Source organism: Anomalospiza imberbis, chromosome 29 (genome assembly GCF_031753505.1).
Source record: "Anomalospiza imberbis isolate Cuckoo-Finch-1a 21T00152 chromosome 29, ASM3175350v1, whole genome shotgun sequence".
Classification (NCBI taxonomy): domain Eukaryota; kingdom Metazoa; phylum Chordata; class Aves; order Passeriformes; family Viduidae; genus Anomalospiza; species Anomalospiza imberbis.
In genome coordinates, this window is record NC_089709.1 from 11,642 (window position 1) to 31,772 (window position 20,131).

Genomic DNA, 20,131 nt, shown 5'->3' on the forward strand with positions numbered 1-20,131 from the left:
GATTGGGAATTCACGGGAATTTCAGGGATTGGGCCGCGCTGGCCCTGGGATGTCCCCAAGGCTCGGGGGAAACTGAGGCACGGAGGGGTGGGGACAGCGCGAGACCGGTCGGGCCGGTCCGGGGGCACCTCCGAGGGCAGCGGGCACGGCCCTTCCGGGGTGGGGACAGCAGGGGACAGAGGTGGCGGCGGTGGCACCGGCGGGGGCACCGGGCACGGCCCTTCCGGGGCGGTGACCACGAAGTGACCGCAGGGAACACGGCCCGAGGTGGCCGCAGGGGACGGGGGCGGCCCCGGTGCCACCTGCTGGGGACACCCCGGTGTCACCTGCCCCGGCGCAGGGTGGTGGCGCAGGCACATCAGGGGACAGGGGTGGCACCCGAGAATTCCTGAGAATTCCCACCCAGAATTCCCGACCGAGAATCACTGAGAACTCCCACTCAGAATTCCCAAAAATTCCCCCTACAAATTCCTGACAATTCCCAACCATTCCCCCCAAGAATTCCCAACAATCCCCCCCAATTCCTGAGAATTCCCACCCAGAATTCCTGAGAATTCCTGCCTGAGAATTCCCAAGTCCCACCCAGAATGCCCCAAAATTCCCAATAATTTCCTGCCCAGAATTCCTGAAAATTCCTGAACATTCCCACCAAGAATTCCAACCCAGGATTCCCAAAAAATCCAGACTCTGCTGCCCTTAAACCACTCGATTTTATTCCAAGCATCTTCAGGAGCAGGTAAGAATAAAAATTCCTGGAATCGGGAAATCCCAGGATTCCCCCAAAGTATCCTCAGGAGCTGGGAAATCCCTGGAAATCCCTGGAAATCCCAGGATTCCCATGGTGTCCCAGCCCTTGATTTCCTTCATGTCCACAGCCCGGGGCTGATCCCAGCAGGAATTCCAGGGCTGATCCCAGGGCTGATCCCGGGGCTGATCCCGGCTGAAATTCCGGGGCTGATTCCAGGGTTGATCCTGGGGTTGATCCCAGGGCTGATCCAGGGGCTGATCCCGGCTGGAATTCCAGGGCTGATCCCGGCTGGAATTCCGGGGCTGATCCCGGGGCTGATCCCGGCTGGAATTCCAGGGCTGATCCCAGGGCTGATCCCGGGGCTGATCCCGGCTGGAATTCCGGGGCTGATCCTGGACTCAGTCCCAGCTCTGGAATTCCCAGGAATCAGCAGGAGGGGGCTGATCTCAGGGACGAGCCCGGAACGATCCGGGGCTGATCCCCGGACGACCAATCCTGGAACCGATCCCAGCCTCGATGACGACTATGGCATTCCCGGATTCCTGGGTTCCCGGATTCCCGGCATTCCCGGATTCCCGGCTCAGCAGGAGCTGGCCTGCAGGTTGGCCTCGCTCAGGAGGGAAGCGATGGCCGCGGACCCGAATTCCTCATCCGAGCTCAGCCGCTCGTCCTGCAGCGCCGAGTCCACGGCACGGCGCCTGCAGGGAAAAATTCCAGCGCTTCCATGGAATTCCCGTCCTTTTCCATGCAATTCCCGGCCTTTTGCGAGCCAGAATTCCCTTACCAGGCCTCCTTTTCCATGCATTTAGATCCTTTCCCATGAATTTAGGACTTTTTCCTTGGCATTTGGGGGTTTCCCATGGACTTGGGACCTTTCCATGGGTTTAGGAACCTTTCCCATGAATTCTGGAATTTTCCAGCCGGGAATTTCTTACCAGGCCTCCTTTTCCATGGATTTCAGGCGCCGCTGGAGCTGCTCGTTGAGCTCCTGCTGCTCCTCCAGCTCCCGCTGGGATTTTTTCCGGGCGTTTTCCAAGCGCTCAATTTCCTCCTCAGATTCGTCCACCTGGCGCTTCAGGGCCTTCACCCGCAGGCTCAGCTGGGAATTCCCGGGATTCGGGGTTGGATTTGGGATTTGGGAATTTTGGGAGAATCCTGGGGTGCAGGGAATGGCCCTGGCCTTGGAATTTTAAGGATTTTAAAGGACTTTTCAGGGATTTTAAAGGAATTTTTAAGGATTGTTAGGGGTTCTTTTCCCATCCCAAATCATTCCAGGAATTTCTTGGATGGGATTTTAGGGATCTTCAGGATACAAGCTCTGGTTTTTCCACGGATTCCCCATCCCTGAGATGGTGGGAATGTCCCCAGCCTCGGACTTTTAAGGAATTTTTAAGGCTTTTTGGGATCTTTCCCAGCCCAAACCATTTCAGGATTCCCTGTTGTGGCTCGGATGGGGTTTTTGGGATAAATCCTGGATCCAATCCCAGGTTTTTCCATGGAATTCCAGCCCCACCTGGTCCCTGTGGCTGCTGCTGCTCTGCCGCTCCTCATCCAGCTGCAGCGACAATTCCTTGATTTTCCGCTCCAGCTTCCGGTTGGACGAGAGCAGGACACTCTTTTCCCTATGGAAAAATGGGAATTCCATGGATTCCCCGCCCTTTGGAGCGGCCCGGGAGTGGGATTTGTATGGATTTTTATGGAATTTTAAGGAATTTCAAGAATGTTAAGGGATTTTTAAGGATTTTTTAAGGAATTTTCAGGAATTGTTAAGGAATTTTCAAGTTTTTTTTAGGGATTTTTAAGGGATTTGGGATTTTGAAAAATTAGGGAATTGAGATTTGGGAATTGGAAGTTGGGAATTGGGAACTGGGATTTGGGACTGGAAAAATTTGGGGACTGGGATTGGAAAAATTGGCGATTTGGGAATTTGGGATTATTTGGGAATTGATATTTGGGATCTGGGATTTGAAATTTGGGAATTGGGATGGGGCACCTCTCCTCAGCCTGGAGCTGCTCCCGGAGCTCTTCCAGCTGCGATTCCAGCTGGGAATTCCGGCTGTTCCCAGGTCGCTGCTGCCCCTCAGAAGCGGCCAGCCGGTTCTTCAGCTCCCTGTTCTGGGGAAAATTCCCAAAAATCCCCATAAGCCCAGGGCTCTTCCTGGATTTTCCAAGTTTCCCAATGGGGAGGAATTCCAGGAATTCATTGGAGCATTCCAGGAGTCGGGAAGGTGGGGTAAAGTGGGAATTCTGGGACTTGTCTGCCGGGAAAAGTGGGAATTCTGCACAGGAAAAGTGTGAATTCTGTTGGAATTCTGCAGGGAAAGTGGGAATTCTGCAGGAAAAACACCCTGGGAGAGGGCAGAGGACCCCAGAATTTGGGACTGGGAATAAAAGGAAAAGCAGGAAAAGCTGAGGGAAAAAAAAAAAAAAAAAAGAAAAAAACCCAGAAAAAGCGGGGGAAAAAGGAGGAAAAAACTGGGAAAACTCCTTGGAATTATGACCCCATTCCCAATGATTCTTTTCCCAGAATTCCTCATGAAATCTGGGTTCCCCCTGGGCCATTCCTGCCAGGATTAGAGGCCGGATCCAGGGATTTTCTCGGCATTTTTCCTGAGTTTTTCCTGGATTTTTCCAGGATTTTTCCAGGAATTTTTCTGAGAATTTTCCAGGGATTTCCCACACCTGGCGCTCCAAGGAGGATTTGTCACATTCCAGGTCCTGGCGGCTCGAACGTTCCTGGAGCAGCTCCGCCCGCAGCTGCTCGATCTGGGAATAAAAACGGAAAAATCTGGGAATTTCCAGGGATTTCCAGGACTTTCCATGGATTTCCATGGATTTTTCTACGATTTTCCATGTATTTTCATGGATTTTCCATGGATTTCCATTCATTTCCACTAATTTTCCACAGATTCTCCATGGATTTTTCCATGGATTTCCAGAATGGGATTGGCGGATGCGCTGGGATTCTCTGGGAATTGTGGGAAAAGGATCTCTGGGATTATTCCCAGTTGGAAAAATTGGGAAAAATTCCCATTTTATGCCCATTTATGCCTTGGAATTTTTTGGGGAAAAGGGGGGAATAAAATTTGGGAAAAGCTCAGAATCCATTGGGATTTAATCCCCAAATTCCTGCCCAAACATCAAAAATAAGGAATTCCTTTGGGAATTCTTTATCCCTTTCCCCAGCCTCTTCCAATCCCCACTCCTGCCCCAACTGACAATTCCCAGCTCGAATTTTCAGATGAATCCCTGGAGTGGGGGCGGGGGGGGGCTTGGAATTTCAGGAGAATTCCATTTTTGCCGAGATAAGAATTCCCAAAATTCCCAGGATTTTACCTGATCCCGGCTCCGGGTCACCCTCTCGCTCAGCAGCTCCGCCGAGCTCCGCTCCTCCTCCAGCTCCAATTCCAAACGTTTGGATTTTTCCTGATGGGAATTCGGGATGGAAATTTTGGGGAATTTTCTGGGAATTTTGGAAAACTTGGGGGGAATTTTGGAAAAACTTTTGGGGAATTTTTGGGGAAATTTCTGGGAATCTTCTGGGGATTCTTTAGGAATTGTCCATTATTTTTGGGGGGAATTTTCTGGGAGTGATATGGGAATTTTTCTTCTATTTCTTTCAGAATTTTCCGGGATTTTTTTTCAGGAATCCCCACCTCCAGCGCCTTGGAATGCCGGGCTCGCTCCTCCTGGGATCGCTTCCGATTTTCCATCTCCTGCTCCAGCTCCTGGTGCCTCTGGAGCAGCAGCTCCTTGTCGAGCAGGATCCGATCCCGCTCTTCCTGGTTTTCCTGGATCGTCTCCTTCAGCCGGGAAACCTGCCGGAAAAGCCCCAAAATTCCCCAAATTCCCAGCCAGATTTTTCCCCAAAATGCACAGAATTCCTGGAAAACTCAGCTGTGATTCCCAACAAACCTCGTCCTGGAGCTTCCTAAGGTTCTGCTGGAATTTTTCTGCCTCGGCCTCGCGGTCTTGGGCAATTTTTTGGGAATCCGTGAGTTCCCGCCGGGATTTTTCCTGGAATTCTTCCAGTTGGGATTGCAGCGAGGCCAGGGAGCTCTGGGATTCCGCTGTCATCTGCTCCAGCTGAAAAACGGGAATTTCGGGATCGGGAATTTTGTGGGCTGGTGCCAAAAATGGGATCTGGGGGTTGGGGTGGAAATTTTGGGGGGTGGAAATCCCAGAATTCCATGAGAAAAAGCTGAAAATTCCATGGAAAAAACCCAGAATTCAATTTAAAAAACATCAGAATTCCATGAGAAACCAAAGAATTCCATGAAAAAAAAACAAGAATTCCATGAAAAAAACCCAAAACTCCCTGAAAAATCCAGGGATATTCTGGAAAAAAACCTGGGATCTCTTCCCAAACCTCTTAGAGGTCGCAATCCCACAAGATGAAGATTTTGGGATGAGGAAAAACCACATTTCCATGTAAAAAAAAACCAAAAACAAAATTCCACAAAAAGCCTCTAAAATTCCATTCAAAAGCCCTGAAATTCCATTAACACCCCCCCCCGAAATTCCACCAAAAAAAATCCTCATATTCCACACAAAAAGACCCCAACATTCTATTAAACAAAAAAAAAAAATTTCCATTTAAAAACTCCAAAAATTCCAGGAAATAACCTCGAAATTCTGGGAAAAAGCCCGTAATTCCACGAAAAAAAAAAAACAAATTCTCCCCAAATTCCGCAAAAAAAACCAAAAACAAAACAAAAACAAAAAAAAAAAAAAAAACAACCCTGAAATTCCATGAGAAAACCCCCAAAATCCCGTTAAACGCCCTGGAATCTTTTCCCGCACCTCCTGGCTGAGCTGCTCCCGCCGCAGCCGCTCCTGGCTCAGCGCCGATCCCAAATCCCGCAGCTCCCGCTGGGCCCGCTCCAGGCGCGACTCCAGGGAATCGCGGGCGAGCCGCAGCTCCCGCTCCCGCTCCGCGCCGGAGCCCAGGGAATCCGCCAGGGCCGCGCGCTCCGCCTGCCGAGAGCGCCAGCGCTGCGGCTCCCTGGGCTTCTCCCCGTTATTTGGGGATTTTCTGGGGATTTCTGGGGGAGTTTTTGGTGTTTCGGGGAGATTTTTCATTTTTATTTCTGCTGGGGTTACGGGAGATTTTTTTTGGGATTTTTTGGGTTTGGTTTTGTTGTTGTTGTTTGTTTTGGGGTTTTTGTGTTTTGGGGATTTTTTGGGATTTTTCTTCGGGGTTTTTGGGAATTCCCAGTCCCTCCAGTTTGGATTTCTGGGAATTCCCAGTACCTCCAGTTCGGCCACTTTCTCCCGGAGCCGTTCCCAGTTTCCCCACTGTTCCTGGGATTCGTCCAGCCGCGATTCCAGAACTTTCCGCGCCTTCTCTGACACCTCCAGTGCCGATTCCAGGGAAATCTGGGCCTTGGGGGATCCAGAGGGGATTTTGGGGAATTTTTGGGCATTTAGGGGAATTTTGGGGGATTTTTGAGGAATTTTTGGGGATTTTGGAGGCTTTTTGGGGGGATTTTGTGGGAATTCTTTTTAATTTTTGGGGACAATTTTGGCTGAGCCCACAATGAGCAAATCTGGGACCCCGAATTCTGAAAAATTCCCAAAACTTTCCAAAAAATTCCCAATTCCTGGGATTTCCTCCTCTTACCTGGGCAGCCTCATCCCGCTCCCCCCGGAGCTTTTCCAGATCCTTCCGGCCCTGCTCCAGCTCCTGGGAAAAATCCCAAATTTTGGGGAAAGAATAATGGATTTTTGGGGGAAAATCCCGAATCTTGGGGGAAAAAAAATCCCAAATTTTGACTAAAAAAATTTCACAAATCTGGGGGAAAAATTTCTGGATTTTGGAAAAAAAAATCCTGAATTTCGGGATAAAACTTCCTGGATTTCTCACACCTTCCGGAGCTTTTCCAGCTCCTGGGGGTCACTCCGGGCTCGATCTCGATCCTCCCGCGCTGCCTGGAATCGCTCCCGGAGCTCCCGGAGCTCCTCCTCCAACTCCTCCCGCTCCAGCCGCACCTGCAGCAGCCTGGAAAATCCCAACAATTCCCAAAATTCCCGAAATCTCCTCCATCCCAAAATCCCCAACCCTGTTTTGTTGGGATTTGGAGCGGAAAATCCTGGAAAATCCCAGAACTGGGAGCTCCAGATCTGCCTCCATCCCCCTTTTTTGGGATTTGGGGAGGAAAATCCCAGAGAATTCACAAATTTGGAGCTTCCCAAATCCTGCAGCGCTCCCCAGGCCTGTTTTTTTTGGGATTCAGAGTGGAAAACCCCAGAAAATTCCCAATTTTTGGGGGATATGACTTGGAAAACCTCAGAAAATCTCAAATTTCAGATCTCCCCAAGCTCAAAGACTCACTCCTGCTTGGAATTCCGGAGCTCTTCCTTGTTTTTCTGGAACATTTCCCGCCACTGCTCCGTCTCCTCTGCGCTCTCCTCCAGCTCCCGCCTCAGATTCCGGAGCTGCATTCCCAAATTTTCCCGTTCCTGCTCCAGGCTGGATTTCTCCTGCAAGGAATTTTCAAGATTCCCAAAAAAAAACTCACTGGGAATTCAAGCCAAAATATCCGCAGAATCAGCGCTGAGTCCATGGAAATCCCAGAGGGATTTTCCCCAATCTTTCCCATGTTCCACCGAGGTTTTTTCCCCCGGCTTTCCTCCCATTCCAGAGGTTTAGAATATGGGAAAAAGCCTGGAATTCCCAAGGGCATCCCGAATTCCCACCTCCAACACCCGCTCCGTTTCCCCCCGGATCGCCTCCATCTCCCCCCGGAGCCGCTCCAGGTCGGAATCGTGTGCGGCCACCTCGGCCTTCAGGGCCCCCTTGAGCGCCTGCAGCTCCCGCTCCTGGCGCCGCCGCGACCCCAAAGCCTCCTGCAGCTGCTCCCGGCACTCCTGCAGCTCCTGGCAACGGGAAATTTGGGATTTGTGGTGGGGGGGAACCCTGAAAAGCTCCTGGGAACAAGAAATTTGGAATTCAGGATGTGGGAAAACCCTGAAAAGCTCCTGGGAACGGGAAATTTGGGATTCGGGGTGGGGGGAAACCCTGAAAAGCGCCTGGGAATGACAAATTTGGAATTCAGGATGTGGAAAACCCTCAAAAGCTCCTGGGAACAAGAAATTTGGAATTCAGGATTTGGGATGTAGAAAAACCCTCAAAATGGGAAATTTGGGATTCGGGCTGAGGAAAAACCATCAAAAGCTCCTGGAGCTGCTCCCGACACTCCTGCAGCTCCTGGGAATGGGAAAAGTTGGGGAAATGGGAAAATCGGGATTTGGAATCTGGCTGTGACCCCAAAACCTCTTCCAGTTGCTCCCGGCATTCCCGGAGATCTTGGGAATGGGAAAATTGGGATTTGGGGTGGCAAAAAATCCCAAAGCCTCCTCAAGTCTCCCCAGGATTCCAGGAGTTCCTGGGAACGGCAAATTTGGGATTTGGGGTTTTAGGGGGTTTTTTTGTGTGTGTTTTTTATTGGGATTTTTCTCATCTTGAGGTTTTTAGGGCTTTTTTTTGTGGCTGTTTTTTTTTTTTCCGCGTTTTGGAGGTTTTTAGGGGTACCTGGTAGAGGCCCTGTGTTTCGGGGTCACTTTTGGGGTCTGTGGCCAGCAGCTGCCCCTCGAGGTGGCCCAGCCGTGCCTCCAGCGCCTCCTTGGCGGCTCTCAGCTCGCTGAGCCTGGGCAGTGAAGGGTTAACAGGGGAAGTCAGGGGTTGATGGGGGAAATAAAGGTTTATTGGGTTTTTTTGGGGGGAAATAATGGGTTCATGGGGTTTTTGGGGGTCCAGAGGGAATTTGGGGGGGGGTGAGGTGGAATATGGGGAGGTTTGGGGGTCTTTGGGGGGGATTAAGGGAGGTCTAGAGGGTCTTTAAAGGGTCTTTGGGCCCCAAACCCCAAAAGGGACAAAGGGGGACCCACAGTGACCTCAAACCCCAAAGGGCCACCCCAAAACTGCCCCCCATCCCTTTAGGGGACCCCTAACCCCAAATGGACACCAGGGGTGACCTCAAACCCCAAAGGGCCACCCCAAAACTGCCCCCAACCCTTTAGGGGACCCCAAGCCCCAAATGGACAATGGGGGTGACCCCAAACCCCAAAGGGCCACCCCAAAACTGTCCCCCATCCCTTTAGGGGACCCCAAACCCCAAATGGACAATGGGGGTGACCTCAAACCCCAAAGGGCCACCCCAAAACTGCCCCCAACCCTTTAGGGGACCCCAAACCCCTGGGGGTGACCCCAAACCCATCCCCCCCATCGGCGACCCCATTACTGGGCCTGGCTCCGCTGCAGCTCCTGGGATTTCCTGTCCAGGGCCTCCCGCAGGATTTGGGACTGGGGCGAGTCCAGAGCCCCCGCGGAACTCTGGGACATTCAGAGACATTTGGGATGTTGGGGACATCCCATCCTAAAATCCCAAATCCCAAACCCATCCCTAAATGCCAAACACCAAATCCATCCCAAACCCCAAACCTATCCCCAATCTCAAAGCCATCCGAAATACCAAATCCCAAATCCCAAATCCTAAATCCTAAATCCCCAACCCATACCCAATCTCAAAGCCATCCCAAATCCTAAATCCCAAATCCCAAACCCATCCCCAAATCCCAAATCCATCCCCAAATCCCAAATCCCAAACCCATCCCCAAATCCTAAACCCCAAACTCATCCCCATTTCCCAAAGCCATCCCAAATCCCAAAGCCATCCCAAACTCCAGGAATTTCCCGCTCACCGCCAGCTCCTGGAATTTTCCCAGCAGCCTCGAGGTTTTCCTTTTCAGGGAAATTTCACTCTCGGAGCTCCTGGAATTTGGTGTCAGATTTGGGGGGGGGGGAAGGAGGGGGAATTGGGAATGGGGTCATGGATTTGGGGAAAATATTTGGGAATAGGGGTCATGGAGTGGGAATTTTAGGGTGGTTTTGGGGAATTTTAGGGAGCTTTGGGGGGTATTTTGGGGAAATTTGGGGGACTTGGGAGGATTCTGGGGAGGTTTTGGGGGACTTAGGGGATTTTGGAGGATTTTAGGGAGATTAAGGAGGTTTGGGGAGGTTGGGGGAGATTTTAGAGAGATTTGAGGGGGACTTGTGGGGTCTTGGGGATGTTTCCAGGGATTTTAGCTGGGGTTGTGGGAATTTTGGGGGGATTTAGGGAGATTTTATGGGATTTTAAGGGATTTTAGGGATATTTCAGGGGATTTGTGGGGTTTTGGGGGGGTTTAGGGGTGGTATTTTGGGGTTTTGGCTAATGTTGGGGCTATTTAGGGGGATTTGGGGCTATTTTGGGGGATTTGAGGGGATTTGCGGGGTTTTGGGAGGATTTTTGGGGCTGGTTTTGGGGTATTTTGGGGTTTGGGGGGCTCACCCCTCCTTTAAGATGCTGTAGATGAGCTCAGTGGGGTTTTCACTGCCCCCCAGTTCCCGCTGATCCCGCAGCAGGTCTGGGGTGGATTTCAGCTTCCGGGAGGGAACAAAAACCCTCAATTCCAACAAAAACCCCAAATCCCTCATTCTAGAGGGGAAAAAAAACCCGAATTTTATAGGAAAAAACCATGATTGTATGGGGGAAAACCACAGTTTTCCAGGAAAAAAATACCACAATTTTATGGGAAAAAACTCCCAATTTTATAGGGGAAAAAAACAATTTCATTGGAAAACCCCCCAGATTTAATGGGAAAAACCCTTAAATTTTATAATAAAAACCCCAATTTTTTTTTTTTTTTTTTTTTTTTTTTTTTTTTTTTTTTTTTTGTAAAAACCCAAATTTTCATACGAAACCCCCATATTTTAGGAAAAAGAAACCCCATTTTTTTTAGGAATTTCCCCCCAGATACCTGCATATCCACGCTCTGCTCCTCCACACCCCCAAAACCGCTGGGAATTTGGGGCGGGATCGCGACGGATTCCCGGGAATTCCGCGCATCCAAACTCTGCGAGCGCTTCCTCGGAGCCGCCCCGGGGCCCCGGAACCTCCGCGCCGCTCGCCCGCGGGGCAAGTTCCCGTCGAATTTGGTGATCAAGGAATCCACGGAGCGCAGCGGCTCCGTGTCCACATCCCCAGGAATTCTGGGCATTTCCGCATCCTTTTTCCCCAATTTTTCCCCGCTTTTGGGAGACGGCGCGCTGAGGTCCCCGTGGGATTGGGATCGGCGCAGCTCCTCCGAGGATTTGGGGATTTTCGGGTGCTGATCCGAGGACTTCAGGGCATCTCGGGATCTTCCCGGGTCCTGATTCGAGAATTTTGCGATCCCTCGAGATCGCCCCGAAGTTTCCTCATCCCAGGATTTTAGGAGCCCCCGGGATCCCCCTGGAATTTCCTGCTCTGAGGATTTGGGGACCTTCCTTAGCTCCTCATCCCAGGATTTTGGGACGCCCCGGGGCCCCCCTGAACCTTCCTCATCTGAAAATCTGTGAACCCCCCGAGACTCCCCTGAACTTTCCCGATCTGAAAACTTGGGCGCCCCCCGCATTCCCCCATCCCCAAATTCCCCCTTGACCCCCGCCTCCTCCTCGGAGCCGCCCGGGGGCCGGGTTTTGGGGGGGTTCGGGGGCGTTCCGGGCTGTGCCCCTTTGATCTGCACGCCGAAGCTGTCGCCGCCGTTGTCGCCGCTGTTGAGGACCACGAAGGGCTGCCCGGCGATGCCCTGGACCCGCACGGCCACGCCGTAGGAGCCGCCGCGGGCGCGCGGGGGGCGCGGGGGGCGCCGCGGCTCGCGGAGGTCGCTGATGAAGCGGATCTGGACGCCGTGGTCCAGCGGCTGCTCCGCCATGGCCTGGGGCCGGGGCTGCGCGGGGGGGAGAAATGCCTTTCCCTCCGTTTTCCCCCGCCTTTTCCCACATTTTTCCCTCGGTTTCCCCCTTTATCATTCACCCACCCACCCCCCCCCCCCCCCCCCCCCCCGTTTTGCGCGGATTTTTCCCCGCTTCTCCTCTTTTTTTCCTGCGTTTTCCCTCCGGGTTTTCCTCTTCCCGGCCCCCCCCCCCCGCCGCGTTTTTCGGGGGTTTTCCCCCATTTTTTCGCGGTCTTTCCCCTTTTCCCCCCCGACATTTCCCTGTTTTTCCCAGTTTTTCCCCCATTTATGCCCGTTTTCCCCCCAGTGTTCCCCTTTTTTCCCCACTTTTTCATCCCGGTTTTCCCAGTTTTCCACATTTTATTCCAGGTTTCCCCCCTTTTTCCCCAATTTTTTTCCCAGTTTCCCAGTTTTCCCCCGTTTTTCCCCATTTCTTCACCGTTTCCCCCCCTTTTCTCCCCGTTTTTTTTTTTTTTTCCGATTTCTCTATTTTTTCCCGGTGTTCCCCATTTCCCCCCCTTTTTTCACTTGTCTTCCCCCTTCCCCCCCCCCCGCTTTTTTCCCCGTTTTCTCCCGTTTCCCCTGATTTTCACGGGTTTTTTCCCCAGTTTTTCCCGGTTTTTCGGACGAGCGGTGACATTTTGGGAGCAGCGCGAGGACGGAACCTCCCCCCCGCCCTCGATCCCAGAAATCCCCTGGAAGCCCCGGGGAAAAAAAAAATCGGGAATTTTGGGAGGGAAACACCGCGAGCCCGCCCTAAATTGGCCCCAAATCCCGGTTTTGTTTTGTTTTGTTTTTTCCCGGGAGCAGCCCCGGGGGAAAATCGGTAATTGGGATTGGAAAAGCCGCGATTCCGCCCCAGATCCCGGTTTTTTTTTTCGCGGGAATAAACCGGGACTGACGCGATGAGCTGCGGAATGAGCGGGGGAAGGGGGATTTTGGGATGTTTGTTGAGATTTGGGGATGCTTGTTGGGATTTTGGGATGTTTGTTGGGATGCCGGGATGGGTCTGAAGTGCCGGGAAAATCCCAAAAAATCCCAAAACATTCCCAAAAGGAAGGAGCAGAGCACGGGATGGGGGTGAGGAAAAGGATCCCAGGCCAAATCCTGCTGCCCCTCCGGAATCTACACAAATCCCTGGAATGGCAGGGAAGGATCCTGGGAGCAGAATTCCCAAATCCCTAAAGACCCAAATCCCCAAATCCATAAATTCCTGAATCCCCAAATCCCTGAATCCCTAAATTCCCAAATCCCTACATTCTCTCGTCCCTTTGGAATCACCACAAATCCCAGAAATCTCAGAATCCCTGGAACTGCAAGGGAAGGATCCCGGGAGTGGAATTCCCAAATCCCCAAATCCCCGGGATCAGGGTCTCCAGGAAATCCAGGAACCGACCTGAGCAGGGAGAGGTGCCAGCGGAAAATTGGGAACTTTTCCAGGTGGCCAAAGGGCAGCGGGGCCGGGAGCGATCCCGATGGGAATTCCAGGATCGAGGGAAGACCTTTGGAAGGGCCAGGAGGGGTCGGGATCAGTGGGAAGGGCTGGGATCCATCCCAGATCCCGGCATCCATCCCAAACCCTTGGATCCATCCCAAATCCCAGGATCCATCCCAGCTCCATCCCGGAGCAGATGGAGAATCCATGGGGGGGAAGGGGGTTGGGAATGTTCCCAGATGGCTCCAGAAAAACCGGGAATGGGGGAGGGCTGGAAAACCGGGAGAGGATCAGATATTCCTGAAAAAATGGGAGAGGATTTGGATTTTCCAGAAATCCAGGAGAGGATTGGATATTCCCAAAATGAGAAAATCCGGGACAGGAATTGCTCTTTTGCTTATCCAATATTTCTGGGATTTCACTGGAAAACTGAAAGGAAAAAACGGGAAAAGGGAATTTTGGGGCTAAAAAAAATGGGAAAAAAGCAGGAAAATGCAAATTTTGTGGCTGAGAAAAATCAGAATTTCAGGGATTTCCCTGGAAAACCAGAAGGGAAAAAGCAGGAAAAGGGAATTTAAGGCCTAAAAAAAAAAACCAAAAATGGGAATTTTGGGGTCAGAAAAAATCAGGAGAGGCCATCCTGGCCCCTCTGGAAGGGCAGAATTTTGGGAATTTTCCGGCTGGCCGGGATCCATGGAAGCACAAAGAGCCTTTGTGGCTCCGACCCAGAAAAAGTTGTTTTGTAATTCCTGAAAATCTGGGGGAAATAAAAAAAAACTGGAGTTGCTTTTCCAGGATTTTTTTCCTTTTTTTTTTTGTTTTTCCTCTTCTTGCAGGAGGAAAGGGAATTTGGGATTTTGAGAATGGAGAAAGGGAGGGAAAAATCCAACTGGTCAAGGGTGGGAAAGGAAGGAAAAAATCCCAAATTTTCCCAAAATATTCCCAAAATTGCTGGGTTGGGATCTTCCCAATATTTAGGATGGTCCCACTGAGGTTTCCCCAAAATTCTGCTTCGTTCCTGAGTCCCTGGGGCCCAAATCAAGCTCCAAATGATCCCAAAGAATTCCTGAATCATCCCAAATGAATTATCGCAAATGATCCTGAATGATCCCAAATAAATTATCTCAAATGATCCCAAATTATGCCAAATTATCCCTAATTAATTATTCCAAATTATCCCTAATTAATTATCCCAAACCATCCCGGGTTTTTTTTGCCTCCAGGAGGATTTTTTTTTTGGGATCTTTCCCAAACTTCCGCCCTCGGCTCCTCCCCCGGGCGTTGTTTGGGGCCAAAGTCCGGGAATTTGGAGCCGCGCCCAAAAACCAGGAGCGGCTTTTCCGGATATTCCAGTTTTTCCCGCTTTTCCTGGGAACCCGAAACCGGGGAGGGGCGGAGAGGGAACTGAACCTAGAAAAATGGGAATTTTCACCCGGAAAAAGGGTCGGGAGTGGGATTTGTCACCTGGGAAAATGGGATCTTTCACCTGGGAAAAGGGTCGGGAGAGGGATCTCCAACTGGGATTCGGACAGGAACATTTGGGATCAGGAATATTTGGGATTGGGATCATCCCTCAGGAGCGGCTCCCAGGGCTCCCTCCGGAGCCGAATTCCAGGAATTCCAGCCCAGCCCTGGGCAGAGTTCCCGCGTTAACCACCGACCCCAGATCCTGGGAAATCGACCCCAAATCCTGGGAAATCCCGTTCCAGCCGCTCCCGGGGGAATCCCAATCCCGTTCCCAGCGCGTCCCCGCCGGGATCCGGTGACGGTTTCCAGGGAAATCGAGCCCTTGGAACCGGAGCCCTCGGGATACAATTCCCGAGTGTGGAAAAGCCTCGGGATAACCGGGAATGGGGAATGATTCCATTCCTCGGGATAACCGGGAATGGGGAATGATCCCATTCCTCGGGATAACCGAGAATGGGGAATGATCCCATTCCTCGGGATAACCGGCAATGGGGAATGATCCCATTCCTCGGGATAACCGGCAATGATCCCATTCCTCGGGGTAACCGGGCATGATGCCATTCCCTGGACACTAAAATCCCTGTGGGATTTGGTTTGCCCTGGATTCCATCCCGGAATTCACCCCAGAATTCCCCACCCTGAGGAATTCGCCCCGGGGTCAATCCCATACATTGCCCCGGGAATTCCCTCCCTGACCCCAAAAAGCCGCAGGGTAAAGGCGAAACCCCAAGTCCTGCCCAGGGAAAGGGAATTCGGATCCCAAACCGGCACGACCGGTCTGGGAACGCCCGGAGCGATCCCAAGAACCCGGAACAAAAAGGGACAAAACCCCCTGGATTTGGGGTCCCTTGGATTTGGGATCCCTTGGATTTGGGAAGAGGCTCCAAAAATCCACCCGGATTTTCCCCAAATTATTGAAGGGACAAAAGGCAGAAGTTGTGCCGCCCTGAAAGGTCGGGAAGGGTTTTCTGAGGGGATCCCCCAGGACAGGACCCCATGAAGGGACACCGGGACCCCATAAAGGGACACCGGGACCCCACAAAGGGACACCGGGACCCTATAAACAGACACCGGGACCCCATAAAGGGACTCCGGGACCCCATGAAGGGACACTGGGACCCCACAAAGGGACACTGGGACCCCACAAAGGGACACTGGGACCCCATAAAGGGACACCGGGACCCCATAAAGGGACACTGGGACCCCACAAAGGGACACCGGGACCCCATAAAGGGACACCGGGACCCTATAAACAGACACCGGGACTCCATGAAGGGACACCGGGACCCCACAAAGGGACACCGGGACCCCACAAAGGGACACCGGGACCCCATGAAGGGACACCGGGACCCCACGAAGGGACACTGGGACCCCACAAAGGGACACTGGGACCCCATAAAGGGACACCGGGACCCCACAAAGGGACACTGGGACCCCATGAAGGGACACCAGGACCCCATAAAGGGACAGCAGGACTCCATAAAGGGACACTGGGACCCCATTCCATAGGGCAGGACTCTATCAAAGGACACCGGGACCCCCTTCCTTGGGGACAGGACCCCATGAAGGGACACCGGGACCCCATAAAGGGACACTGGGACCCCATAATGGGACACTGGGACCCCATAAAGGGACAGCAGGGCCCTGTCCCATGGGGCAGGACCCCATGAAGGGACAGCAGAACCCCATAATGGGACACTGGGACCCCATAATGGGACACTGGGACCCCATGAAGGGACACCGGGACCCCATGAAGGGACAGCAGGGCCCTGTTCCGTGTCCTCAGGACCCCCTCCGCTGTCCCCAGGCCCCTCTGCGTGTCCTCTGGACCCTGTCCCGTGTCACCAGCGTCCTCTGCGTGTCCCCAGATCCCCTCCCAGTGTCACCGGTGCCCTCTCCCGTGCCACCACGACTGTCTCCGGTGTCACCATCACCTCCTCCGGTGTCACCAGCGCCCTGCCCGGTGTCTCCGGGCCCTGCCCCGTGGGACAAGACCCTGTCCGGTGTCACCAGCGCCCTCTGCGGTGTCACTAGCGCCCCGTCCCGTGCCACCAGCCCCCCCTCTCGTGCCACCAGCACCCTGCCCGGTGTCCCCAGACCCTGTCCGGTGCCGCCGGCCCCTGTCCGGTGTCCCCACAGCCCGGTGCGATGTCCCGAGATCCCTGTGCGATGTGCCCACAGCCCTGCCCGGTGTCCCCAGCCCCTGCCCGGTGTCCCCAGTTCCCGTTTCCCGGTGTCCCCAGCCCCTGCCCGGTGTCCCCAGGCCCCGTTTCCCGGTGTCCCCCCCGCACTCACCGCCCGCTCCCGCCGCAGCCACCGCAACCTGTTACCTTCGCCCAAGCCCCGCCCCTCGCCACTGATTGGCCAGCGCCACCTCAAACCCCGCCCAATGGGCGCGGCTCCATACAACAAACCCCGCCCACCACCGCACCGGTGCTGCGTCACGTGGGGCGCCGCCATATTGAGAAGGGAACCGTGCTCTTGCCGGTATTTCCGCCACGCTCAAGGTGGCGGCGAAACCACGCCCACTCCGTACGGCGGCGGGACGCGGCCGCGCTTCCTCGGCGCAGGCGCAATCGCGGCGTGACTAAGATGGAGGTCGGGGCAGCGCCGCCGCCGTTCTGGGCCGGGGGTCCGGCCCCGGGACAAACGTACATCCCCCGGGCCCTGGGACACACCGGCATCGCCCCCCGGGCCACCGGCACCGGGTCCGCCGCGCTGCCCGCCGGCCGCACCCTGTGAGGGCAGCGGGAGCGCGGGAAGGGCTGGGGGGGATGGGGGAGGGAACTGGGGGGGAACTGGGGAGACTGGGGGGTCCCTGAGGGGGCAGGGAAATGGGGAGACTGGGGGGATTCGGGGAGGGGAAACGGGGGGATCTGGGGAGGGCCTTTGAACTGGTGTGACTGGGATCCATACTGGTGTGACCGGGATCCATACCGGTGTGACCGGGATCCATACCGGTGTGACCGGGATCCATACCGGTGTGACCGGGATCCATACCGGTGTGACCGGGATCCATACTGGTGTGACTGGGATCCATACCGGTGTGACCGGGATCCATACTGCTGTGACCGGGATCCATACTGGTGTGACCGGGATCCGAAGTGGTGTGACCGGGATCCATACCGGTGTGACCGGGATCCATACTGGTGTGACCGGGATCTATACTGGTGTGACCGGGATCCGAAGTGGTGTGACTGGGCTCTCGGTGTGCCAGGAGCCCGATGGTGACCGGCGCGTCCGTGCTGGGGCTGAAGTTCTCCGGGGGTGTGATGCTGGCCGCGGACATGGTGGGATCCTACGGATCCCTGGCACGATTCCGGGGGATCTCCCGGCTCCTCAAGGTCAACGACTCCACTGTGCTCGGAGCCTCGGGGGACCTGGCGGATTTCCAGCACCTGCGGCAGCTCCTGGAGCAGATGGTGTAAGATTCCCGGGAATTCCCAGGCCAAATTCCCTCGGGAATTCCAAGATTCCCCATCCCACAATCTCCAGTTGATTCCTGGGGATTTGGGAATTTCCCATCCCCAATATTTTTGGTGCGCCAATCCCCAGAATTCCTCTGCTCTGATCCCAGAATTCCTTGAGCACAGATCCCTGAATTCCTTGAGCACGAATCCCTGAATTCCTTGGCATTCCACCCCCAAATTCCGCGGTGTTTTTTTGCTCTGCTCCAATCCCTGAATCCCCGACCTCCAGTCCCCGAATCCCTGGTCTCCAAGGCCGGAATTCCATGGAATTTCAGGATCGATGAGGAGCTGCTGGGGGACGGGCACAGCTACAGCCCGCGGGCGCTGCACTCGTGGCTGACACGGGTGCTGTACAACCGGCGCTCCAAGATCAATCCCCTCTGGAACACCGTGCTCATCGCTGGCGTCTACGGCGGCGAGAGGTGAGAAATCCCGGGGCTGGGACTTCCAGGGACTTCTCCTTCTTCCCAGGGAAATTCCTGTACCCTTCTCCCGCCGTGGTTCCTGCTGCTTCGCGGGGAAATTGGGCTTTTCCCTGGGCTGGTTTCTCCTCCCTTCTTCCCAAGGAATTCCTGCTTTTTCCTGGGGTGGTCCCTGCTCTTTTCCAGGGAATTCCCGGTTCCCCGGGTGATTCCCGCTCTCCCGTTCCTGCAGTTTCCTGGGATACGTGGACATGCTGGGCGTGGCCTACGAGGCGCCGTCGCTGGCCACGGGATTCGGGGCTTACCTGGCCCAGGTGAGCCCGGGCTCGCGTCTTTAGTTGCTCGTCAGATTATTAATTGATCCTTTTCTTTTTTTAGTTCATCATTTTTAAAATAGATTGTATCCTCTTTTAGCTCGTTATTTTCTAGTTCATAGTTTGTTAATCGATATTCTGATTTTTGATCTGATTTTAATTAATCTGTTCCTTTATTCCTAATCCCTGTGCAGCCACTGCTGCGGGCGGAGCTGGAGCGGGACCGGGATCGGCTCCCGACGCGGGAGGAGGCGCGGGAGCTGCTGGAGCGCTGCCTGAGGGTGCTCTACTACAGGGATGCTCGGTCATTTAATAGGGTTTGTATCCCAAATCCATCCCCAAATCCATCCCAAAATCCATGGGATCCACTCCAAACCCATCCCAATCCTGGGAGCTGCTGGAGCGCTGCCTGAGGGTGCTCTACTACAGGGATGCTCGGTCATTTAATAGGGTTTGTATCCCAAATCCATCCCCAAATCCATCCCAAAATCCATGGGATCCACTCCAAACCCATCCCAATCCTGGGAGCTGCTGGAGCGCTGCCTGAGGGTGCTCTACTGCAGGGATGCTCGGTCATTTAATAGGGTTTGTATCCCAAATCCTGGGAATTTGTCCCAAAATCCATCACCAAATCCATGGGAGCCAGCCCAAACCCATCCCAATCGCAGGGTTTTTCCCATGGAATTGTAGGGCTGGGATTGAGGCATTCCGGGGTTTTTCCTGTGGAATTCCGGTGGGGATTGAGGAATTCCGGGGTTTTCCCACAGTACGAGGTCGCCACGGTGACGGAGAAGGGCGTGGAGCTGGAGGGACCCCTGACCCTGGAAGCCAACTGGGACATCGCCCACCTGGTCAGGTAATTCCCACCTGGAATATCGGGATTTGGGAATTCTGGGGACATCCAGGAAATTCCCACCTGGATACAGCGGGATTGGTAATTCCAGAGGGACATCCAGGTGTTCTGAGTGAGATCCAGGTGTTCCAGGGTGACAATTCCTGCTCCCTGAGGAACATCCAGGTGTTCCCAGGGACATCCAGCTGGTTTTCCTGCCCCTCTAACCCCTGTTTTTCCCTTTTTTCCCATTTTTCCAGAGGTTTCGAGTGATCTTCAGGAGCTGCTCCGGCCTCAGCCTGTTTTTATCCCATCCCTTCTTTCCCCTGGAATGGCAAACCTGGTGTTTTTGGGAATAAAATACATCATTTAAGACCAATCCGTGTGTTTGTTCTTTGGGAATCCTCAAAAAATCGTGGGAATTCTCCCAGAAAAGGCAGATCTCAGGGAGTTCTGGAATTCTGGATGGATGCTGTGGCTCCAAATCCCAATTTTTACTGAAATTGTGGAATTTTTGAGGTGGGATGGAGCCTGGGAATCCCTAAACCCTGTCCACGATTTTGGGGCACTCCATGGGATTTCTCCCCAAAACCCAAACCCGGGGGGAATTTCAAGGCAATTCCCAAGCCTGGGAATTCCAGGATGGGTCGGGATTAGTTGGTTGGACTCAAAATGGCTCAAATTT

The 20,131-nt window shown here is 53.6% G+C and overlaps 2 protein-coding genes and 1 long non-coding RNA gene across 4 annotated transcripts; 1 reads left to right on the forward strand and 2 right to left on the reverse strand.

Moving 5' to 3' along the window:
• Positions 1 to 1,285: 1,285 nt before the first annotated feature.
• Positions 1,286 to 11,523, reverse strand: CGN (cingulin). 2 transcript variants are annotated; one of them, XM_068174694.1, is made up of 19 exons: positions 10,550 to 11,522; positions 10,081 to 10,172; positions 9,452 to 9,521; positions 8,992 to 9,083; positions 8,283 to 8,397; positions 7,448 to 7,627; positions 7,083 to 7,231; positions 6,617 to 6,749; positions 6,372 to 6,434; positions 6,002 to 6,133; positions 5,552 to 5,725; positions 4,664 to 4,834; positions 4,405 to 4,566; positions 4,085 to 4,174; positions 3,431 to 3,514; positions 2,742 to 2,863; positions 2,262 to 2,370; positions 1,684 to 1,847; positions 1,286 to 1,446 (listed from the first exon to the last, which is right to left on the reverse strand). In XM_068174694.1, the coding sequence occupies exons 1-19, from the start codon at positions 11,483 to 11,485 to the stop codon at positions 1,329 to 1,331; spliced, it is 3,156 nt and encodes a 1,051-aa protein (XP_068030795.1). In that variant the 5' UTR covers positions 11,486 to 11,522; the 3' UTR covers positions 1,286 to 1,328. The 2 variants fall into 2 exon arrangements, with proteins under 2 accessions (XP_068030795.1, XP_068030796.1); XM_068174695.1 differs by lacking the exons at positions 1,286 to 1,446; positions 2,742 to 2,863 and having other exon boundaries at positions 1,711 to 1,847; positions 10,550 to 11,523.
• On the reverse strand, positions 8,538 to 8,965 carry LOC137463479 (uncharacterized). The gene is made up of 2 exons (XR_010993931.1): positions 8,887 to 8,965; positions 8,538 to 8,644 (listed from the first exon to the last, which is right to left on the reverse strand). It is a non-coding gene; the product is annotated as an uncharacterized lncRNA (long non-coding RNA).
• Positions 11,524 to 16,975: 5,452 nt separating the features above from the next.
• On the forward strand, positions 16,976 to 19,825 carry PSMB4 (proteasome 20S subunit beta 4). The gene is made up of 7 exons (XM_068174793.1): positions 16,976 to 17,146; positions 17,626 to 17,832; positions 18,154 to 18,300; positions 18,533 to 18,614; positions 18,809 to 18,931; positions 19,382 to 19,470; positions 19,707 to 19,825. The coding sequence occupies exons 1-7, from the start codon at positions 17,001 to 17,003 to the stop codon at positions 19,717 to 19,719; spliced, it is 807 nt and encodes a 268-aa protein (XP_068030894.1). The 5' UTR covers positions 16,976 to 17,000; the 3' UTR covers positions 19,720 to 19,825.
• Positions 19,826 to 20,131: the final 306 nt, after the last annotated feature.